Genomic DNA, 18,417 nt, shown 5'->3' on the forward strand with positions numbered 1-18,417 from the left:
TAGATTAGTTGACCATAGGTGCATGGGTTTCTCTCTGGGCTTTCTATCCTGTTCCATTGATCTATATTTCTGTTGTTGTGCCAGTACCATATTGTCTTGACTACTGTAGCTTTGTGGTATAGTCTGAAGTCAGGGAGCCTGATTCCTCCAGCTCTGTTTTTTTCCCTCAAGACTGCTTTGGCTATTTGGGGTCTTTTGTGTCTCCATACAAATTTTAAGATTTTTCTGTTCTAGTTCTGTAAAAAATGCCATGGGTAATTTGATAGGGATTGCATTGAATCTGTAGTTTGCTTTGGATAGTATAGTCATTTTCACAATATTGATTCTTCCTATCCAAAAACATGGAATATCTCTCCATCTGTTGGTATCATCTTTAATTTCTTTCAACAGTGTCTTATAGTTTTCTGCATACAGGTCTTTTGTCTCCCTAGGTAGGTTTATTCCTAGGTATTTTATTCTTTTTGTTGCAATGGTAAATGGGAGTGTTTCCTTAATTTCTCTTTCAGGTTTTTCATCGTTAGTGTATAGGAATGCAAGAGATTTCTGTGCATTAATTTTATATCCTGCAACTTTACCAAATTCATTGATTAGCTCTAGTAGTTTTCTGGTGGCATCCTTAGGATTCTCTATGTATAATATCATGTCATCTGCAAACAATGACAATTTTACTTCTTCTTTTCCAATTTGTATTCCATTTATTTCTATTTCTTCTCTGCTTGCCGTGGCTAGGACTTCCAAAACTATGTTGAATAATAGTGGCAAGAGTGGACATACTTGTCTTCTTCCTGATCTTAGAGGAAATGCTTTCAGTTTTTCACCATTGAGAATGATGTTTGCTGTGGGTGTGTCATATATGGCCTCTATTATGTTGAGGTAGGTTCCCTCTATGCCCACTTTCTGGAGAGTTTTTATCATAAATGGGTGTTGAATTTTGTCAGAAGCTTTTTCTGCCTGTATTGAGATGATCATATGGTTTTTCTTCTGCAATTTGTTAATATGGTGTATCACATTGATTGATTTGGTATACTGAAGAATCCTTGCATCCCTGGGATAAATCCCACTTGATCATGCTGTATGATCCTTTTAATGTGTTGTTGGATTCTGTTTGCTAGTATTTTGTTGAGGATTTTTGCATCTATATTCATCAGTGATATTGGTCTGTAATTGTCTTTTTTTCTGGTATCTTTGTCTGCTTTTGGTATCAGGGTGACGGTGGCCTCATAGAATGAGTTTGGGAGTGTTCCTCCCTCTGCAATTTTTTGGAAGAGTTTGAGTAGGATGGGTGTTAGCTCTTCTCTAAATGTTCGATAGTATTCACCTGTGAAGCCATCGGGTCCTGGACTTCTGTTCGTTGAAAGATTTTTAATCACAGTTTCAATTTCATTACTTGTGATTGGTCTGTTCATATTTTCTATTTTTCCTGGTTCAGTCTTGGAAGGTTATACCTTTCTAAGAATTTGTGCATTTCTTCCAGGTTTTCTATTTTAGTGGCATAGAGTTGCTTGTAGTAATCTCTTATAATCCTTTGTATTTCTGCAGTGTCAGTTGTGATTTCTCCTTTTTTATTTCTAATTTTATTGATTTGAGTCCTCTCCCTCTTTTTCTTGATAAGTCTGGCTAATGGTTTATCAATGTTGTTTATCTTCTCAAAGAACCAGCTTTTAGTTTTATTGATCTTTGCTATTGTTTTCTTTGTTTCTATTATTTCTGCTACAATCTTTAAGATTTCTTTCCTTCTGCTAACTTTGGGTTTTGTTTGTTCTTCTTTCTCTAGTTCCTTTAGGTGTAAGGTTAGATTGTTTATTTGAGGTTTTTCTTGTTTCTTGAGGTAGGCTTGTATTGCTGTAAACTTCCCTCTTAGAACTGCTTTTGCTGCATCCCGTAGGTTTTGGATCATCGTGTTTTCATTGTCATTTGTCTCTAGGTATTTTTTGATTTCCTCTTTGATTTCTTCAGTGATCTCTTGGTTATTTAGTAACGTATTGTTTAGCCTCCATGTGTTTGTGTTTTTTACGGTTTTTTTCCCCCTGTAATTGATTTCTAATATCATAGTGTTGTTGTCAGAAAAGATGCTTGATATGATTTCAATTTTCTTAAATTTACTGAGGCTTGATTTGTTACCCCAGATGTGATCTATCCTGGAGAATGTTCCATGCGCACTGGAGAAGAAAGTGTAAACTGCTGTTTTTGGATAGAATGTCCTATAAATATCAGTTAAATCTATCTGGCCTATTGTGCCATTTAAAGCTTGTGTTTCCTGATTAATTTTCTGCTTGGATGATCTGTCCATTGGTGTAAGTGAGGTGATAAAGTCCCCCACTATTATTGTGTTACTGTCGATTTCTTCTTTCTTTTTCTTTTTTTTTAACATCTTTATTGGAGTATAATTGCTTTACAATGGTGTGTTAGTTTCTGCTTTATAACAAAGTGAATCAGTTATACATATACATATGTTCCCATATCTCTTCCCTCTCACATCTCCCTCCCTCCCACCCTCCCTATCCCACCCCTCTAGGTGGTCACAAAGCACCGAGCTGATCTCCCTGTGCTATGCGGTTGCTTCCCACTAGCTATCTATTTTACATTTTGTAGTGTATATATGTCCATGCCACTCTCTCACTTTGTCACAGCTTACCCTTCCCCCTCCCCATATCCTCAAGTCCATTCTCTAGTGGGTCTCTGTCTTTATTCCCGTCTTACCACTAGGTTCTTCATGACCTTTTTTTTTTTTCCCCTTAGATTCCATATATATGTGTTAGCATACTGTTTTTGTTTTCCTCTTTCTGACTTACTTCACTCTGTATGACAGACTCTAACTCCATCCACCTCACTATAATAACTCAATTTCATTTCTCTTTATGGCTGAGTAATATTCCATTGTATATATGTGCCACATCTTCTTTATCGATTCATCCGATGATGGACACTTAGATTGCTTCCATGTCTTGGCTATTGTAAATAGAGCTGCAATGAACATTTTGGTACATGACTCTTTTTGAATTATGGTTTTCTCAGGGTATATGCCCAGTAGTGGGATTGCTGGGTCATATGGTAGTTCTATTTTTAGTTTTTTAAGGAACCTCCATACTGTTCTCCATAGTGGCTGTATCAATTTACATTCCCACCAACAGTGCAAGAGGGTTCCCTTTTCTCCACACCCTCTCCAGCATTTATTGTTTCTAGCTTTTTTGATGATGGCCATTCTGACCTGTGTGAGATGATATCTCATTGTAGTTTTGATTTGCCTTTCTCTAATGATTAATGATGTTGAGCATTCTTTCATGTGTCTGTTGGCAATCTGTATATCTTCTTTGGAGAAATGTCTATTTAGGTCTTCTGCCCATTTTTGGATTGGGTTGTTTGTTTTTTTGTTATTGAGCTGCATGAGCTGCTTGTAAATCTTGGAGATTAATCCTTTGTCAGTTGCTTCATTTGCAAATATTTTCTCCCATTCTTAGTGTTGCCTTTTTGTCTTGTTTATGGTTTCCTTTGCTGTGCAAAAGCTTTGAAGTTTCATTAGGTCCCACTTGTTTATTTTTGTTTTTATTTCCATTTCTCTAGGAGCTGGGTCAAAAAGGATCTTGCTGTGTGATTTATGTCATAGAGTGTTCTGCCTATGTTTTCTTCTAAGAGTTTGATAGTGTCTGCCCTTACATTAAGGTCCTTAATCCATTTTGAGTTTATTTTTGTGTATGGTGTTAGGGAGTGTTCTAATTTCATACTTTTACATGTACCTGTCCAGTTTTCCCAGCACCACTTATTGAAGAGGCTGTCTTTTCTCCACTGTATATGCTTGCCTCCTTTATCAAAGATAAGGTGGCCATATGTGTGTGGGTTTATCTCTGGGCTTTCTATCCTGTTCCATTGATCTATATTTCTGTTGTTGTGCCAGTACCATACTGTCTTGATTACTGTAGCTTTGTAGTATAGTCGGAAGCCAGGGATCCTGATTCCTCCAGCTCCATTTTTCTTTCTCAAGATTGCTTTGGCTATTCAGGGTCTTTTGTGTTTCCATGCAAATTGTGAAATTTTTTGTTCTAGTTCTGTGAAAAATGCCAGTGGTAGTTTGATAGGGATTGCATTGAATCTGTAGATTGCTTTGGGTAGTAGAGTCATTTTCACAATGTTGATTCTTCCAATCCAAGAACATGGTATATCTCTCCATCTGTTTGTATCATCTTTAATTTCTTTCATCAGTGTCTTATAATTTTCTTCATATAGATCTTTTGTCTCCTTAGGTAGGTTTATTCCTAGATATTTTATTCTTTTTGTTGCAATGGTAAATGGGAGTGTTTTCTTAATTTCTCTTTCAGATTTTTCATCATTCGTGTATAGGAATGCAAGAGATTTCTGTGCATTAATTTTGTATCCTGCTACTTTACCAAATTCATTGATTAGCTCTAGTAGTTTTCTGGTAGCATCTTTAGGATTCTCTATGTATAGTATCATGTCATCTGCAAACAGTGACAGCTTTACTTCTTCTTTTCCGATTTGGATTCCTTTTATTTCTATTTCTTCTCTGATTGCTGTGGCTAAAACTTCCAAAACTATGTTGAATAATAGTGGTGAGAATAGGCAACCTTGTCTTCTTCCTGATCTTAGTGGAAATGGTTTCAGTTTTCACCATTGAGGACGATGTTGGCTGTGGGTTTGTCATATATGGCCTTTATTATGTTGAGGAAAGTTCCCTCTATGCCTACTTTCTTCAGGGCTTTTATCATAAATGGGTGTTGAATTTTGTCGAAAGCTTTCTCTGCATCTATTGAGATGATCATATGGTTTTTCTCCTTCAATTTGTTAATATGGTGTATCACGTTGATTGATTTGCGTATATTGAAGAATCCTTGCATTCCTGGAATAAACCCCACTTGATCATGGTGTATGATCCTTTTAATGTGCTGTTGGATTCTGTTTGCTAGTATTTTGTTGAGGATTTTTGCATCTATGTTCATCAGTGATATTGGCCTGTAGTTTTCTTTCTTTGTGATGTCTTTGTCTGGTTTTGGTATCAGGGTGATGGTGGCCTCATAGAATGAGTTGTGGAGTGTTCCTCCCTCTGCAATATTTTGGAAGAGTTTGAGAAGGATAGGTGTTAGCTCTTCTCTAAATGTTTGATAGAATTCGCCTGTGAAGGCATCTGGTCCTGGGCTTTTGTTTGTTGGAAGATTTTTAATCACAGTTTCAATTTCAGTGCTTGTGATTGGTCTGTTCATATTTTCTATTTCTTCCTGGTTCAGTCTCGGCAGGTTGTGCATTTCTAAGAATCTGTCCATTTCTTCCAGGTTGTCCATTTTATTGGCATAGAGTTGCTTGTAGTAATCTCTCATGATCCTTTATATTTCTGCAGTGTCAGTTGTTACTTCTCCTTTTTCATTTCTAATTCTATTGATTTGAATCTTCTCCCTTTTTTTCTTGATGAGTCTGGCTAATGGTTTGTCAATTTTGTTTGTCTTCTCAAAGAATCAGCTTTTAGTTTTATTGATCTTTGCTATTGTTTCCTTCATTTCTTTTTCATTTATTTCTAATCTGATCTTTATGATTTCTTTCCTTCTGCTAACTTTGGGGTTTTTTGTTCTTCTTTCTCTAAGATTTCCTCTTTTAGAGCTGTTAGCAGTTGCCGTATGTATTGAGGTGCTCCTATGTTGTGTGCATGTATATTTATAATTGTTATAGCTTTTCTTGGCTTGATCCCTTGGTCATTATGTAGTGTCCTTCCTTGTCTCTTGTAACATTCTTTATTTTAAAGTCTATTTTATCTGATATGAGTATTGCTACTCCAGCTTTCTTTGGATTTCCATTTGCATGGAATATCTTTTTCCATTCCCTCACTTTCAGTCTGAATGTGTCCCTAGGTCTGTAGTGGGTCTCTTGTAGACAGCATATATATGGGTCTTGTTTTTGTATCCATTCGGCAAGCCTGTGTCTTTTGATTGGAGCATTTAATCCATTCACGTTTAAGGTAATTATCGATATGTATGTTCTTATTACCGTTTTCTTAATTGTTTTGGGTTTGTTTTTGTAGGTCCTTTTCTTCTCTTGTGTTTCCCACTTAGAGAAGTTCCTTTAGCATTTGTTGTAGAGCTGGTTTGGTAGTGCTGAATTCTCTTAGCTTTTGCTTGTCTGTAAAACTTTTGATTTCTCCATTGAATCTGAATGAGATCCTTGCTGGGTAGAGTAATCTTGGTTGTAGGTGCTTCCCTTTCATTACTTTAAGTATATCATGCCACTCCCTCCTGGCTTGTAGAGTTTCTGCTGAGAAATCGACTGTTAACCTTATGGGAGTTCCCTTGTATGTTGTCATTTTTCCCTTGCTGCTTTCAATAATTTTTCTTTGTCTTTAATTTTTGCCACTTTGATTACTATGTGTCTTGCCGTGTTTCTCCTTGGGTTTATCCTGTATGGGACTCTGCACTTCCTGGACTTGGGTGGCTATTTCCTTTTCCATGTTAGGGAAGTTTTCGACTATAATCTCTTCAGATATTTTCTCAGGTCATTTCTCTCTTCTCCTTCTGGGACCCCTATAATGAGAATGTTGTTGCGTTTAATGTTGTCCCAGAGGTCTCTTAGGCTGTCTTCATTTCTTTTCATTCTTTATTCTTTAATCTGTTCCGCAGCAGTGAATTCCACCATTCTGTCTTCCAGGTCACTTATCCGTTCTTCTGCCTCAGTTATTCTGCTATTGATTCCTTGTAGTGTATTTTTCATTTCAGTTGTGTTGTTCATCTCTGTTCATTTCTTCTTTAATTCTTCAGATCTTTGTTAAACATTTCTTGCATCTTCTCGATCTTTGCCTCCATTCTTTTTCCGAGGTCCTGGATCATCCTCACTATCATTATTCTGAATTCCTTTTCTGGAAGGTTGCCTATCTCCACTTCATTTAGTTGTTTTTCTTGAGTTTTATCTTTTTCCTTCATCTGGTACATAGCCCTCTGCCTTTGCATCTTATCTATCTTTCTGTGAATGTGGTTTTTGTTCCACAGGCTGCAGGATTGTAGTTCTTCTTGCTTCTGCTGTCTGCCGTCTGGTGGATGAAGCTATCTAAGAGGCTTGTGCAAGTTTCCTGATGGGAGGCACTGGTGGTGGGTAGAGCTGGCTGTAGCTTTGGTGGGCAGAGCTCAGTAAAACTTTAATCCACTCATCTGCTGATGGGTAGGGCTGGGTTCCCTGCCTGTTGGTTGTTTGGCCTATGGCAACCCAACACTGTATCCTACCCAGGCTCTTTGGTGGGGCTAATGGCAGACTCTGGGAGGGCTCACGCCAAGGAGTATTTCCCAGAACTTCTGCTGCCAGTGTCCTTGTCCTCACGGTAAGACACAGCCACCCCCCGCCTCTGCAGAAGACCCTCCAACACTAGCAGGTAGGTCTGGTTCAGTCTCCTATGGGGTCACTGCTCCTTCCCCTGGGTCCCGATGAGCACACTACTTTGTGTGTGCCCTCCAAGAGTGGAGTCTCTGTTTCCCCCAGTCCTGTCAAAGTCCTGCAATCAAATCCCACTAGCTTTCAAAGTCAGATTCTCTAGGAATTCCTCCTCCTGTTGCCGGATCCCCAGATTGGGAAGCCTGACGTGGGGCTCAGAACCTTCACTCCAGTGGGTGGACTTCTGTGGTATAAGTATTCTCCAGTTTGTGAGTCACCCACCCAGCAGTTATGGCATTTGATTTTATCGTGATTGCTCCCCTCCTACCATCTCATTGTGTCTTCTCCTTTGTCTTTGGAGTGGGGTATATTTTTTGGTGAGTTCCAGTGTCTTCCTGTTGATGATTGTTCAGCAGTTAGTTGTGATTCTGGTGTTCTTGTAAGAGGGAGTGAGAGCACGTCCTTCTACTCCGCCATCTTGAACCAATCTCTCCGGGAATAGTGAATTTTTGTTAGCATTCATTTTTATTTCTTGCATTGTCAGAGTTTCAGACAAGTTCTTGCAGGTAGCAGTTTTTTTTTTTTTTTTTTTTTAGCTTGCATAGTTGGTAAACATTATCCTGTGAACTAAATTTCTAAATTTCTACTAAATTTCTCTCTTAAAATATTTAGATTTGGTAAACTTAGTTCTTGTTACCCAGTGCATTATGACCCAAGATTTCATACACAAAAGTCTTGGCCACACAGCTTTTTGTTAATCCTGTTGTTAAGATGGGATTCTACATGAACATTTATTTACATCCAACTGAAGCTTTTAATTTTCTTGTTTAATTTTCTTGTATCTGTAAACATCCAGAACAATAAATAACCCTTGGGAAATTGCCTGCTGATGTAAGTTTGTTCTAATATATTTTTTCCTTACAGCACAGTTATTGAGTAATGCTCTAAGTGTCAGAAACCTCCCAATCAGATAGATAGAGGTGGATCTCATATCTGCCCCTATACCTCTAAAATTGTGAAAAGAACTGTAATTTAGTAATAAATATTAAGGAATTGAAAGTCACTTATCTTAAACTCATTTTAAAAGAAATCATAAAGGGTCTTATAATTTATATCATAATTGATGTTGATGGTAAAGATGTTTATTCTCCATTTAAAAAGCAATCTTTTATTTGTGAAGTTAATATTCTATAATTCTTCAGGAAGGAAAATGGGATTTCCTAGAACATATGATGAATATAAATTAGGAGATTTTTAGTTCATAAAATTTTCACCCCTTCATTTCTCAGGACCCCTTTTCTTGGCAAAAAAGTACAAAATATCTTTTTGTTGTCTTCATCTCCCTAATGGGATCTAATCTTTTTGAAGTTAAACTTCATTCCTTAGCATCTGTATCATTTCTAATGCATGTCCATTTTGAGATGTGTGTTACTAATGCCTTTAAGCACTAATACACCAAGTGTTAGATACATATCATTTTGTTGATTAACATTATTTCACTCCACCTAGAGGCTACTATTACTATTCATCATATTTGCATGAACTGGGAGTTCCTTGTGCACTAATGATAATTTCTATTCTTATTACCAACACATTGTCTACCCAACTAGTAGAGACTGGAAGATGGGGGAAAAAGGGAGAGGAGAGGTATAGATTCCTATAAGAGTGAAAGAATGTGGGTTTTTTGCATGTAATGGTATTAAATTGTAGTCAATGTGTTCTTTCTCATTAAAAGTTTAAGGGCTTAAACAGAAAGGCATTCTGTAGATGGATACTTTAGAAGGTTAGGTGAACAGACACTAACTTCCCCCCCCCACCCCGCCTAGGCCAGGATATAATCTAGAGGTAATGTTTCACTGCAAAGTGATTGCAGCTGGATTTCTCATTACAATGAAAGTCTTTGGTTCAAACACTGAACCAAAGAGCGTTCTTCAAGTGCTGGACTTCCCCCTGTTTTACTGAAGTATGTTTTAAAATTTTAAAGTCTACTGAAGTATGTTTTAAAATTTTCACTTCCCCTTTGAGTTGTTTTCATTTCCTCTAAGGTAATGTGGCAGTTAACTTAATCATTTTTCTTCTTCTGACCTGTAGACTTAAATTTGTTTTTTAACTGTTCTTCCTAACATTGGTCCAGTCTTTTAAATCTGCATTGCTTAAGTCTGGTCTTCTCTTGCCCTTGATTCCTTGTCTTCCTACACTTGCCTTATTTTATCACTTATTTTGTTCATGTTAAACAATAAGTTACAAATACTTTAAAATGAATACCATATTTTTAGCACATAAAAAAATAAGCATTATTAATCCCTGTCTTTGTTATAAAACATTACTGAAATTGTGTACTATTCTCTGTATGTAAAATCATTCTAATTATTTCACATATTGAGGATGTAACCAACCCCCTGTAATGGTTCTTATCCATTCACATATTTAATAGACTCAGTTTGTTAATTTAGTATTTTCTCTTTCCTCTAGTCAAAGTGGAAAAAAGCCCACCTGTTAAGGGCTCCCTCTCTGGAAAAGTCAACCTACCTTGTCATTTTTCAACCATGCCTACCTTACCACCCAGTTACAACACCACCAGCGAATTTCTCCGAATCAAATGGTCTAAGATTGAATTGGACAAGAGTGGAAAAGATTTAAAGGAGACTACTGTTCTAGTGGCCCAAAATGGGAATATCAAGATTGGTCAGGGCTACAAAGGGAGAGTGTCGGTGCCTACACATCCCGAGGACGTGGGCGATGCCTCACTCACCATGGTCAAACTGCTGGCCAGTGATGCAGGCCTCTACCGCTGCGACGTCATGTATGGGATTGAAGACACACAGGACACGGTGTCATTGGCTGTGGAGGGTAAGGCTTTGGGAATCTAGAAGAAGGTAGTATAACATGATACCTGGTTCAGAAGTGTGGTGAAACAATATTCAAAAGTAGCCATTGCTCAGGGTTTGGACAAGGGGAAAAACATCAATCAACCCAAAAGTCCATGTCTTTCACCAAAAATGAACTGTTATTTGTTCAGGAATCAAGGAAGGTGACTTTATACTAGATATAATGAATACCTCAAGACATGGTTTATAGCTCAAGAATCATTACTTCATTATTGAGACCTATCAGTGGTTATTTTTTAAGACTGTAAAGACTGTTCTACATTTTGTTTTAATTTTTACATATGTGTATATGTGCATATACATGCATACACATACACATACACACATACAGATATATACATACACACACACAGGAAAAAACCCCTTTCCTCCTTTTTCTCACTCTCCTAGGATGATTAGTAAAATCTTTGAATTTGCTTTTAAGAAATATAAATAATATCTTAACTTACATTGAAGAAATAAGGCACCTAATAAGTACCATGGTCTATATCATAGTGCTTTGAAAAGGCTAGGACTCAATAAACAGTTGAATTGGATCAAAACAAGAACTCAGTGAATTTTTTTTAAGGTCAATGCACTGGTTGTTATCCACTGTCTTGCAATGAGACATTTTAGTTTTAGCCCATGTTCAGTGGTGGTTTGTATGTCATTTGAATTTAAGTTAGGAGACAAAGCAAAGAAAAATTGCTTTAATTGGGTACACACATAATGCCATAGCTCTTGGAAGAAAAATATTTTGGCAAGTTATTAAGCAAAATTCTAATACCCAGACATGATGGAACAGATTTTTCTTCCAACCCTCCACTTCCCTATAAAATATTTACCTTACAGAAATATATACAAAGGGTTTTATTAAAACTCTTTCTTGTGTAGCCAAAAGGAAATATTTTGAATTTCAGATGTGACAGATTAATTTTCTGAACATCCTTTTCCATTCAGATTCTATCGCTCCCTTCTATAAATCTATTTTTATGTTTTCCAGGCATCCACTAAACACCCTGGGCTCTTTGCTCTTTTAACCTTTTTATCATTTACTTTGGTTTGTCTAGTATTGTTTTTTCTACTGATCTCTCTCTTCCTCTTTTTGTATAATGTAACATACTATATATATATATATATATATATATGGTGTTAGATACACATTGCATATAAATTTATATATACATATATGTTTTTAAAATCCCACAAGAAGTTTACAACTTCTTACAATTTTCATCATTAAAGAATTAGCAGTGGATTTGCCCCTTGCCCCCTTTGAAACAATGAAAATCCTCCACTTAATCTCCTTAGCCCCATGAGGTCTTCAAATTATCCCAGCAATTGCAGATACTTATACAGCCTGGTATTCCCTGCCTTGGTCATGGAGGCCCCTTTGTGCCCCCTTACTGCCAATCTTCAGTGCACATGGAAGATTTTTAATTACCAAGAAGGCTATTTGAAGCTTTGATCAACATAAGACTAATTTAAAACCATTCAAAGTCTGGCTTAAACTTTAGAGATCATTATAAACTATCTTTCATACTTACTAGATAGTACCATATATACTTCCTGGCAATTTTAGAGTCATTCTACAAAGCTACAGATTTTATGAAAGGCATTTGATCATTTTTTTCTTAGCAATATCAGAAATGGGAAAATGAATGTTAGTTGTCAGTGCATCTACTTGGTGCCTCTGCAGGTCTTTCTGTATTGACACTGATCAAAGGTGTTTATCTATGACATGGCTAGTCTGTTCCCTGTAGATACTTTATTGGCACATACCTGTTTTGGAAGAGAGAGACAATCTAAGGATAGGCATGTGGGAGACAGTCTTATAGCTAGAAGTCAGGCTGTAAGAGAGAGAGAAAGAGAGAGAGAGAGAAAGAGACTTGTTGTCTACTCCAGGAAATTACTAGGAATAAAAGGAGAGTGGAAGATACCTTGGAAACCAAAATTAATTCCGCCTAACAAAAAAGTGGTCTTAAATGATATGACTTAATAAAATCTCATCCATAAGACCCAGTTACCCCAATTTCTATTTTACAGTGACTTCCTAGGCACATTAGCTAGACTCACTTTGCTCTTTTATGAAAATGAGTCACCATATTTACTCCAGTTAAAAATGGAGATGCTCTTGCTAAAATAGGAGAAGAGGACCAAAGCTCCACCTCTTCAGCTGCTCTTTCCTCAGGGCTTTGACAATTCTTTGAGCCCTGAAACACAGTTCAAGAACCACTAGTTTATGTAACTCCTAAAATACAACAAAGTGGAATTTGAGGCACATATCTGGATGCCTGGCTTCTGCCCATGGGAGTCTGGAGAATTTTATTTCAGGCCTCCTTTGGGATAAAAATCATACATCTTACCTGTCAAAGTGGAGACCCTAAATTATAAATATGATAAACATTTATCACAGCAGCCTATCTGACATTTTAAAATTCTTTATCTCATTTGACCTTCCTATCAATCAAATAACCTAAGCAATATTAGTTATACTTTATGAAGGGGGAAATTAAGACTTATATATGATTAAGGAGCAAATTAGGAATTGGAACAGGCCTTCTCACTCATACCTAGTCCAGCGTCTTTTCCATTTTAGTATATTGTCTCTGGAAGTAAATATTACAATGTTTCATGTTTGTAGGAAGTGGTGCTGGTGAAGGCTCCATGTGCTTCTACTGAGTTGACCCTGTGTAAAAACATGAAGTAGGAGAAGTTGACCTTGTGGCCCCCTTAACTCTGTATCTCTTGCAGCACCTACTCCATTTAATTGTCCAAGGTTCCCATAATAGCCTGAATACCACCTGCAATTAGGACAACTAGTCACCATTTGGGATTTAGTGGCTTAAATCTTTTTTTTTTTTAGATTGTTTACATGGGAACAGAAAATTCTTGAAACTCTAATGGAGCAGAATAGGACACCTAAGTGAACAACATTTCTGGGGCTCCTCAGATCACCATAATTTTGCATAATGCTACATAAAATAAAGTAAAAATAAAGAAGTATCATGATGTTATTACCGAGTTAGCAAGTAATTTGACGTATTACTCCAACGAGAAACTGCACAGTATGGTGGGAGACTTGACCTTGCCCATAATTGTTTGCTGCTATCTTTGCAGGGGTTGTGTTTCACTACAGGGCAGCGACCAGCAGGTACAGTCTGAATTTTGAGATGGCACGGAAGGCTTGTTTGGATGTTGGGGCTGTCATAGCAACCCCAGAGCAGCTGTATGCCGCCTATGAAGATGGATTTGAGCAATGTGACGCAGGCTGGCTGTCTGATCAGAGTGTTAGGTGAGCGGTCTGGGGGCCACTAGCTTTAATTCATCTATTTGGAGCGAGAATAAAGTGCTACCTACTAGTCCTTTATTTCCCCAGGTATCCCATCCGGACTCCCCGAGAAGGCTGTTATGGAGATATGATGGGGAAGGAAGGAGTCAGGACCTACGGACTCCGTGCTACTCATGAAACTTATGATGTGTATTGTTACGTGGACCATCTGGATGGTAAGATGTTCAAATTTCTATAGCTTCATTTGACCTAAGAAAATTGAGGAAAGACTGGAAGCACATGGGGATAGAGCAAGTCTTCATGCTTGTTTGGATTCCAAACAGCAACATTTAGTTTAAATAACCGTATGATTCTGTGGTGAAATAAGCTTAAATTAAAGTGGAAAGAGAACGAGGGCTGTGTAAATGGTTATGTAGGTTTGAAATGTCTTTAGTTAATGGCAGGTTTGCTTTCAGTCATGCTGCCATTGGCCTGTTTCCAATACACTTTTAGAGCATTAAGAATAGAAACCCGTAAGGGTGGTACCTATTCTTGTAAGAACTTCAGGTAAAATCCTGTGATGACAAACCACTGTGAATCCAAGTGCTGATAAACACCCCGAAGTGCGGCTGAGTAAGGCAAACTAGCCCAGGAAGGATTTTCATGGTTTGCTTCTCCTTGTGTTCACTTTGCTACACTAATATTTAGAGCAATCATTCATTCATTCAACCAATGAACACATTAAAAGAAAACACCTACTGTGTGATAGTTACTCTGCTCGTGGTTAGGACTATGAAGCCAAGTAAGATATAAGCCTCGCTTTAGAGATGCTTAGAGTCTGATTGATTCTGGCACTATCATTTCTCACTTAGCATGAGTTAGATTCTTAGAGACAAGTTTGAGTTCTCTTGTGACGATGTTATCTAAGGACACAGTGCAGTTTTATTATAAGAATAGAAATTTCTGTGACTTTTGAAATGGAATTTCATTTGTAGCAACAGGTATCTTAGAAGCCTAAATATATAAATAGAAGTATTGCATTGAGTTATACTTTTAATTTTGGCTGGCTCCACAAGAAAAGAATGATCTCAATTTTCTTATGTGTAAGATAAGGAAGTAGGACTAGATAATTTCCATAGTCCCTTCCAACATTAAAATTCTATGATTCTATGAATTGAAAAAACAACCTCAGAGCCTGAAAGCTAGAAAATAAGCAGCTTATATTTGCCTAATGCCCTAAATTTGAATAGGATGGCCTGCTTCCAAGAAAGCTGCTAAGTGTGGTTCTCTAGCATCTTAACATTCTTATTATAACTATTATTTAAGACTGATAAATGTATTTTCTAAACCATAACTTTGATACTAACAATTTCCATTTTTTACAGGGACAAAGGGAAAAGATATGTAAAATCCATGCTATGAGATATAGATAGATATAGCTTAGCTCCTTCCTTTAAATTTAATTTTATTTTAAATTTAGTTAACTTTTTTCATAGAATAGGAGCTGGTTGGTAGGGGATGCTGGTTCTAGGAAATAAATTTGGTTACTGCTATCTCAGTAAGATGGAAATTTGTATTCAAATTCACTAAGATGGAATATGTTTTATCACTGTGGTTCTCCTTTGGAATAATATCTATTAGAGTGATAGTTATAAAAATTTCTGGAACACTGGTAATGCTGGAACTAAACCAGAGATAGTTTTTGAAAAAGTATACATAACTTCTAATTACCTAAAAGATCTTTACCAAATATAATTGAAATGTGGTTTTCAAGTATAAATCCGTGGCCAATTTGATCCCAGTATGAATAAGCATCACAAGCCAGACTCCTTGATGGAAAGACAGGCTTAAGTATTTACAATGCTACCGGAAGGAGCACCGAGGGGCCCCTCTGCATGTCTCTTCTTCAGTCTTACCCTGATGGAGCTACTGAAACCCCAGTCTCTAAGGCTGCAGAATCCCTAACTTCTTTGAAGGCCAGAGGACTTTCTGCTTCTGCAGAAGTTCCAGAAATTCCACGCCCTGTACAAATTCTGTGTGAGATACTTTTGACAGGTCTTGGTGGTAAAAGCCCTACCAAGGATTCCTAGCCACATTGTACCCATTGAGAGCTGGCTTCCCAAAATCTCTTCAGAGGATCATAACTAGTGTTCAGGGAAAATTGAACTCTGTCAGAAGAGTCATTCTGAGGATGTACGCGTACACCACAATGAGAAGGATTTATTAGTCATACAGGAATTCTTCTCCACCTCCATAAACATCGCCACTTCTAGGGCAACTGGTATTGTTCAAACCAGTCTCTCCTCCAGTGTAACCCAACTGTATTTCATACAGTTGTATATTCACTTGGGATAAATGTTCCACATATTTGATAACTGAAAACTTGTAATATGTAATATAGCATAACTTTAGTTGGATTATTTATACCAAAACAACAGAATTTGAACTTTTTTGTCTTATCACATAACAGCTGGAAGAAAAAGATAAAAGAATAAGTATAAATAGGAATTCAAGCACTGGCTGAAATTTGTGTCAGCAGAGTAACAAGACGCCCTGACATGGGCAACCTTGGTAACCTATTGCCTCTCCTTCTCTGGCCTATATTTTCCATGTTAGCCCTACCCTTTGGCTTTTCTTTCACCTGGAACAACTACCACCCTACTATTCCAATTCCCTGACCTTCACACAAGCTTCCCAGCACTTGGATGTGTCTGTACTATGGGCTCTCACACTGATCCCATATCCCCTTCCTAAGTCCTAGTTGGTCTCTCTCACCTTTACCATCTCCAATCTTTGAATGTGTGACTATAATCACCCTCCTGCAAATGTTTGCTTATTCCTCCATCTCTCCTACTAGACCATGGATTCTGGGAGGGAAGGAATCATGTGTATCCCCACTATGTCCTTGGCACATAGTAGGTGCTCCATAGATTGGGTTGAATAAAATGAGTGAATTAATAAATTAACCTCCAAACTAAGTGCCCACTCTACTCACATCGCTTTACACTTGCCCTTTGGATAACTTCACACAACTCCGGGCTTCATCACAATTCTACTTCCCAGTTTTTCATTGCTCCAATGCCCTTACTGGTTCATTTAATTTCACTTTTGCTCTTTTGTATGTAAATAAGTCAAATGCCTTGTGGGATGAACAGGGCACAAAGAGACACCAAGCAAACAAAAAAAATGAAAAATGATAGTTTTTAGTTTTGCATGTCTAGCCCTGAACTCTCTTCTGAATTCCATACCCACAGTTCTAGTTTGTGAATCATTTTTTTTAATAAATTTATTTATTTATTATTATTATTTTTTTTGGCTGCACTGGGTCTTCGTTGCCGCACAAGGGCTTTTCTCTAGTTGGGGCAAGCGGGGCTACTCTTCATTGCGGTGCGCGGGCTTCTCAACGCAGTGGCCTCTCTTGTTGCGGAGCACGGGCTCTAGGCGCACGGGCTTCAGTAGTTGTGGCACGCGGGCTCGGTGGTTGTGGCTCTGGGGCTCTAGAGCACAGGCTCAGTAGTTGTGGCGCAAGGGCTTAGTTGCTCCGTGGCATGTGGGATCTTCCCAGACCAGGGCTCGAACCTGTGTCCCCTGCATTGGCATGCAGATTCTTAACCACTGCGCCACCAGGGACGTCCCTGTGAATCATTTGTGTGTCTCATCTCTGGTTTTCTGTTTTATCTCACAAATAATCCCCAAGCCTTTAACAGTTCTTCAGGGGACCTGTTTTATGACCATCAAAGCATGTAAACACCATGGCCATATCATTCCCCTACTCAGCATTGTGTAGTGTGAATTTCCTGTTGCCTTCCTCCTCAGGCAAACTCTGCCTGACCTGCAAAGCCCCTCAGTCCTGGCTTGGGAGTAACCTATTCAACTGTGTTTCCCTCTCTTCAGTATGATGCTACATATGTGCACCAGTCATCCACAGACCCTCTGCTACCTCCTGCCAGCATTTCTGCTTTGATCCTCTCTGAAAACACAAGCCTCTCACCTTTCCAGCATTTTACTCTTCCCTCTGCCTATGAACAGACTGCCTCCAAGAGCCCATCTTTACCTCTTCCAGCTCACACTGACATTTCCTGATTCTGAACTCCCACTTTTCTTAGAGTTAGTTCCACATATCTGGTGCTTAATTCTTCTCTGGTTGCTTTATATTCATCAGACACAAACTATTACTTGTTATTTTTGTTTTGAAAAACTTCTGTAAGCTCCTGATAGAGATAAGGCCATAGTCATCTTCTGTAACTCTCCCAACCACAATGAAGAACCTATTCTAGTAATAGACACATAATAGTTACTCAAGAACTACTTGGTGGTAATTGCAGTATTTCTCCAGACTTTGTCTCTTTCAGAGGCTCTCTCCACCATTCTACCATTTCTACAGTACTTGAAAAAAATGCCAAGCTTTGTCCACCAAACTTACTAAAGATTTTTTTTTTTAATTGGATCACCATGATACTAGTTTTTTTCTCTTTGAATTTCTCCTCTCACTCTTTTCTGTGGTGTCTCTTAGAAATAATTCCTTCCTAGAGACACTCTTTTCTCCTTTCCAGCCTCTCACAGTCATTGCCTTTTCTTGCCTTCCCTGCCAATTGTCCTCTCTGGCACTGGTTCCTTTGTCCCTATTCACAAATTACAGGTTTATTTTTCTACTGCTTCCTCATGTCAAATCCATGATAGCTCTATCACCTCTATGACTTGTCTAATGCCTCCATGTCATGCTTGTGTCTGACCTAGAACCAAAAACAACCTTTCCTTTTTCTCTTAATGAGCTCCTTTAGATATGAAAAGCTAAAAATTTAGGTAAAAGCCTGAATGCCGTTAAACATGTCCTAGAGCAAGGCTTAGTTCCAGCTTCTTTAGAGTCTTTGATAGGATCAAAATCAGATATATCAAATCTGGAAACTGTGTGATTTCCTGCCT

The 18,417-nt window shown here is 37.9% G+C and overlaps 1 protein-coding gene across 3 annotated transcripts in view; it reads left to right on the forward strand.

The window, feature by feature from the left end:
• Nucleotides 1-18,417, forward strand: part of VCAN (versican) — a 115,448-nt gene that overhangs the window by 17,132 nt on the left and 79,899 nt on the right. For all 3 annotated transcript variants that reach the window (XM_036846077.1, XM_036846079.1, XM_036846078.1), the window contains exons 3-5: nucleotides 9,829-10,206; nucleotides 13,344-13,518; nucleotides 13,603-13,730. In XM_036846077.1, the coding sequence (XP_036701972.1) occupies nucleotides 9,829-10,206; nucleotides 13,344-13,518; nucleotides 13,603-13,730 (681 nt within the window). The remainder of the gene's footprint in view (nucleotides 1-9,828; nucleotides 10,207-13,343; nucleotides 13,519-13,602; nucleotides 13,731-18,417) is intronic.

This window comes from Balaenoptera musculus, chromosome 3 (genome assembly GCF_009873245.2).
Source record: "Balaenoptera musculus isolate JJ_BM4_2016_0621 chromosome 3, mBalMus1.pri.v3, whole genome shotgun sequence".
In the NCBI taxonomy this organism is placed as follows: Eukaryota; Metazoa; Chordata; class Mammalia; order Artiodactyla; family Balaenopteridae; genus Balaenoptera; species Balaenoptera musculus.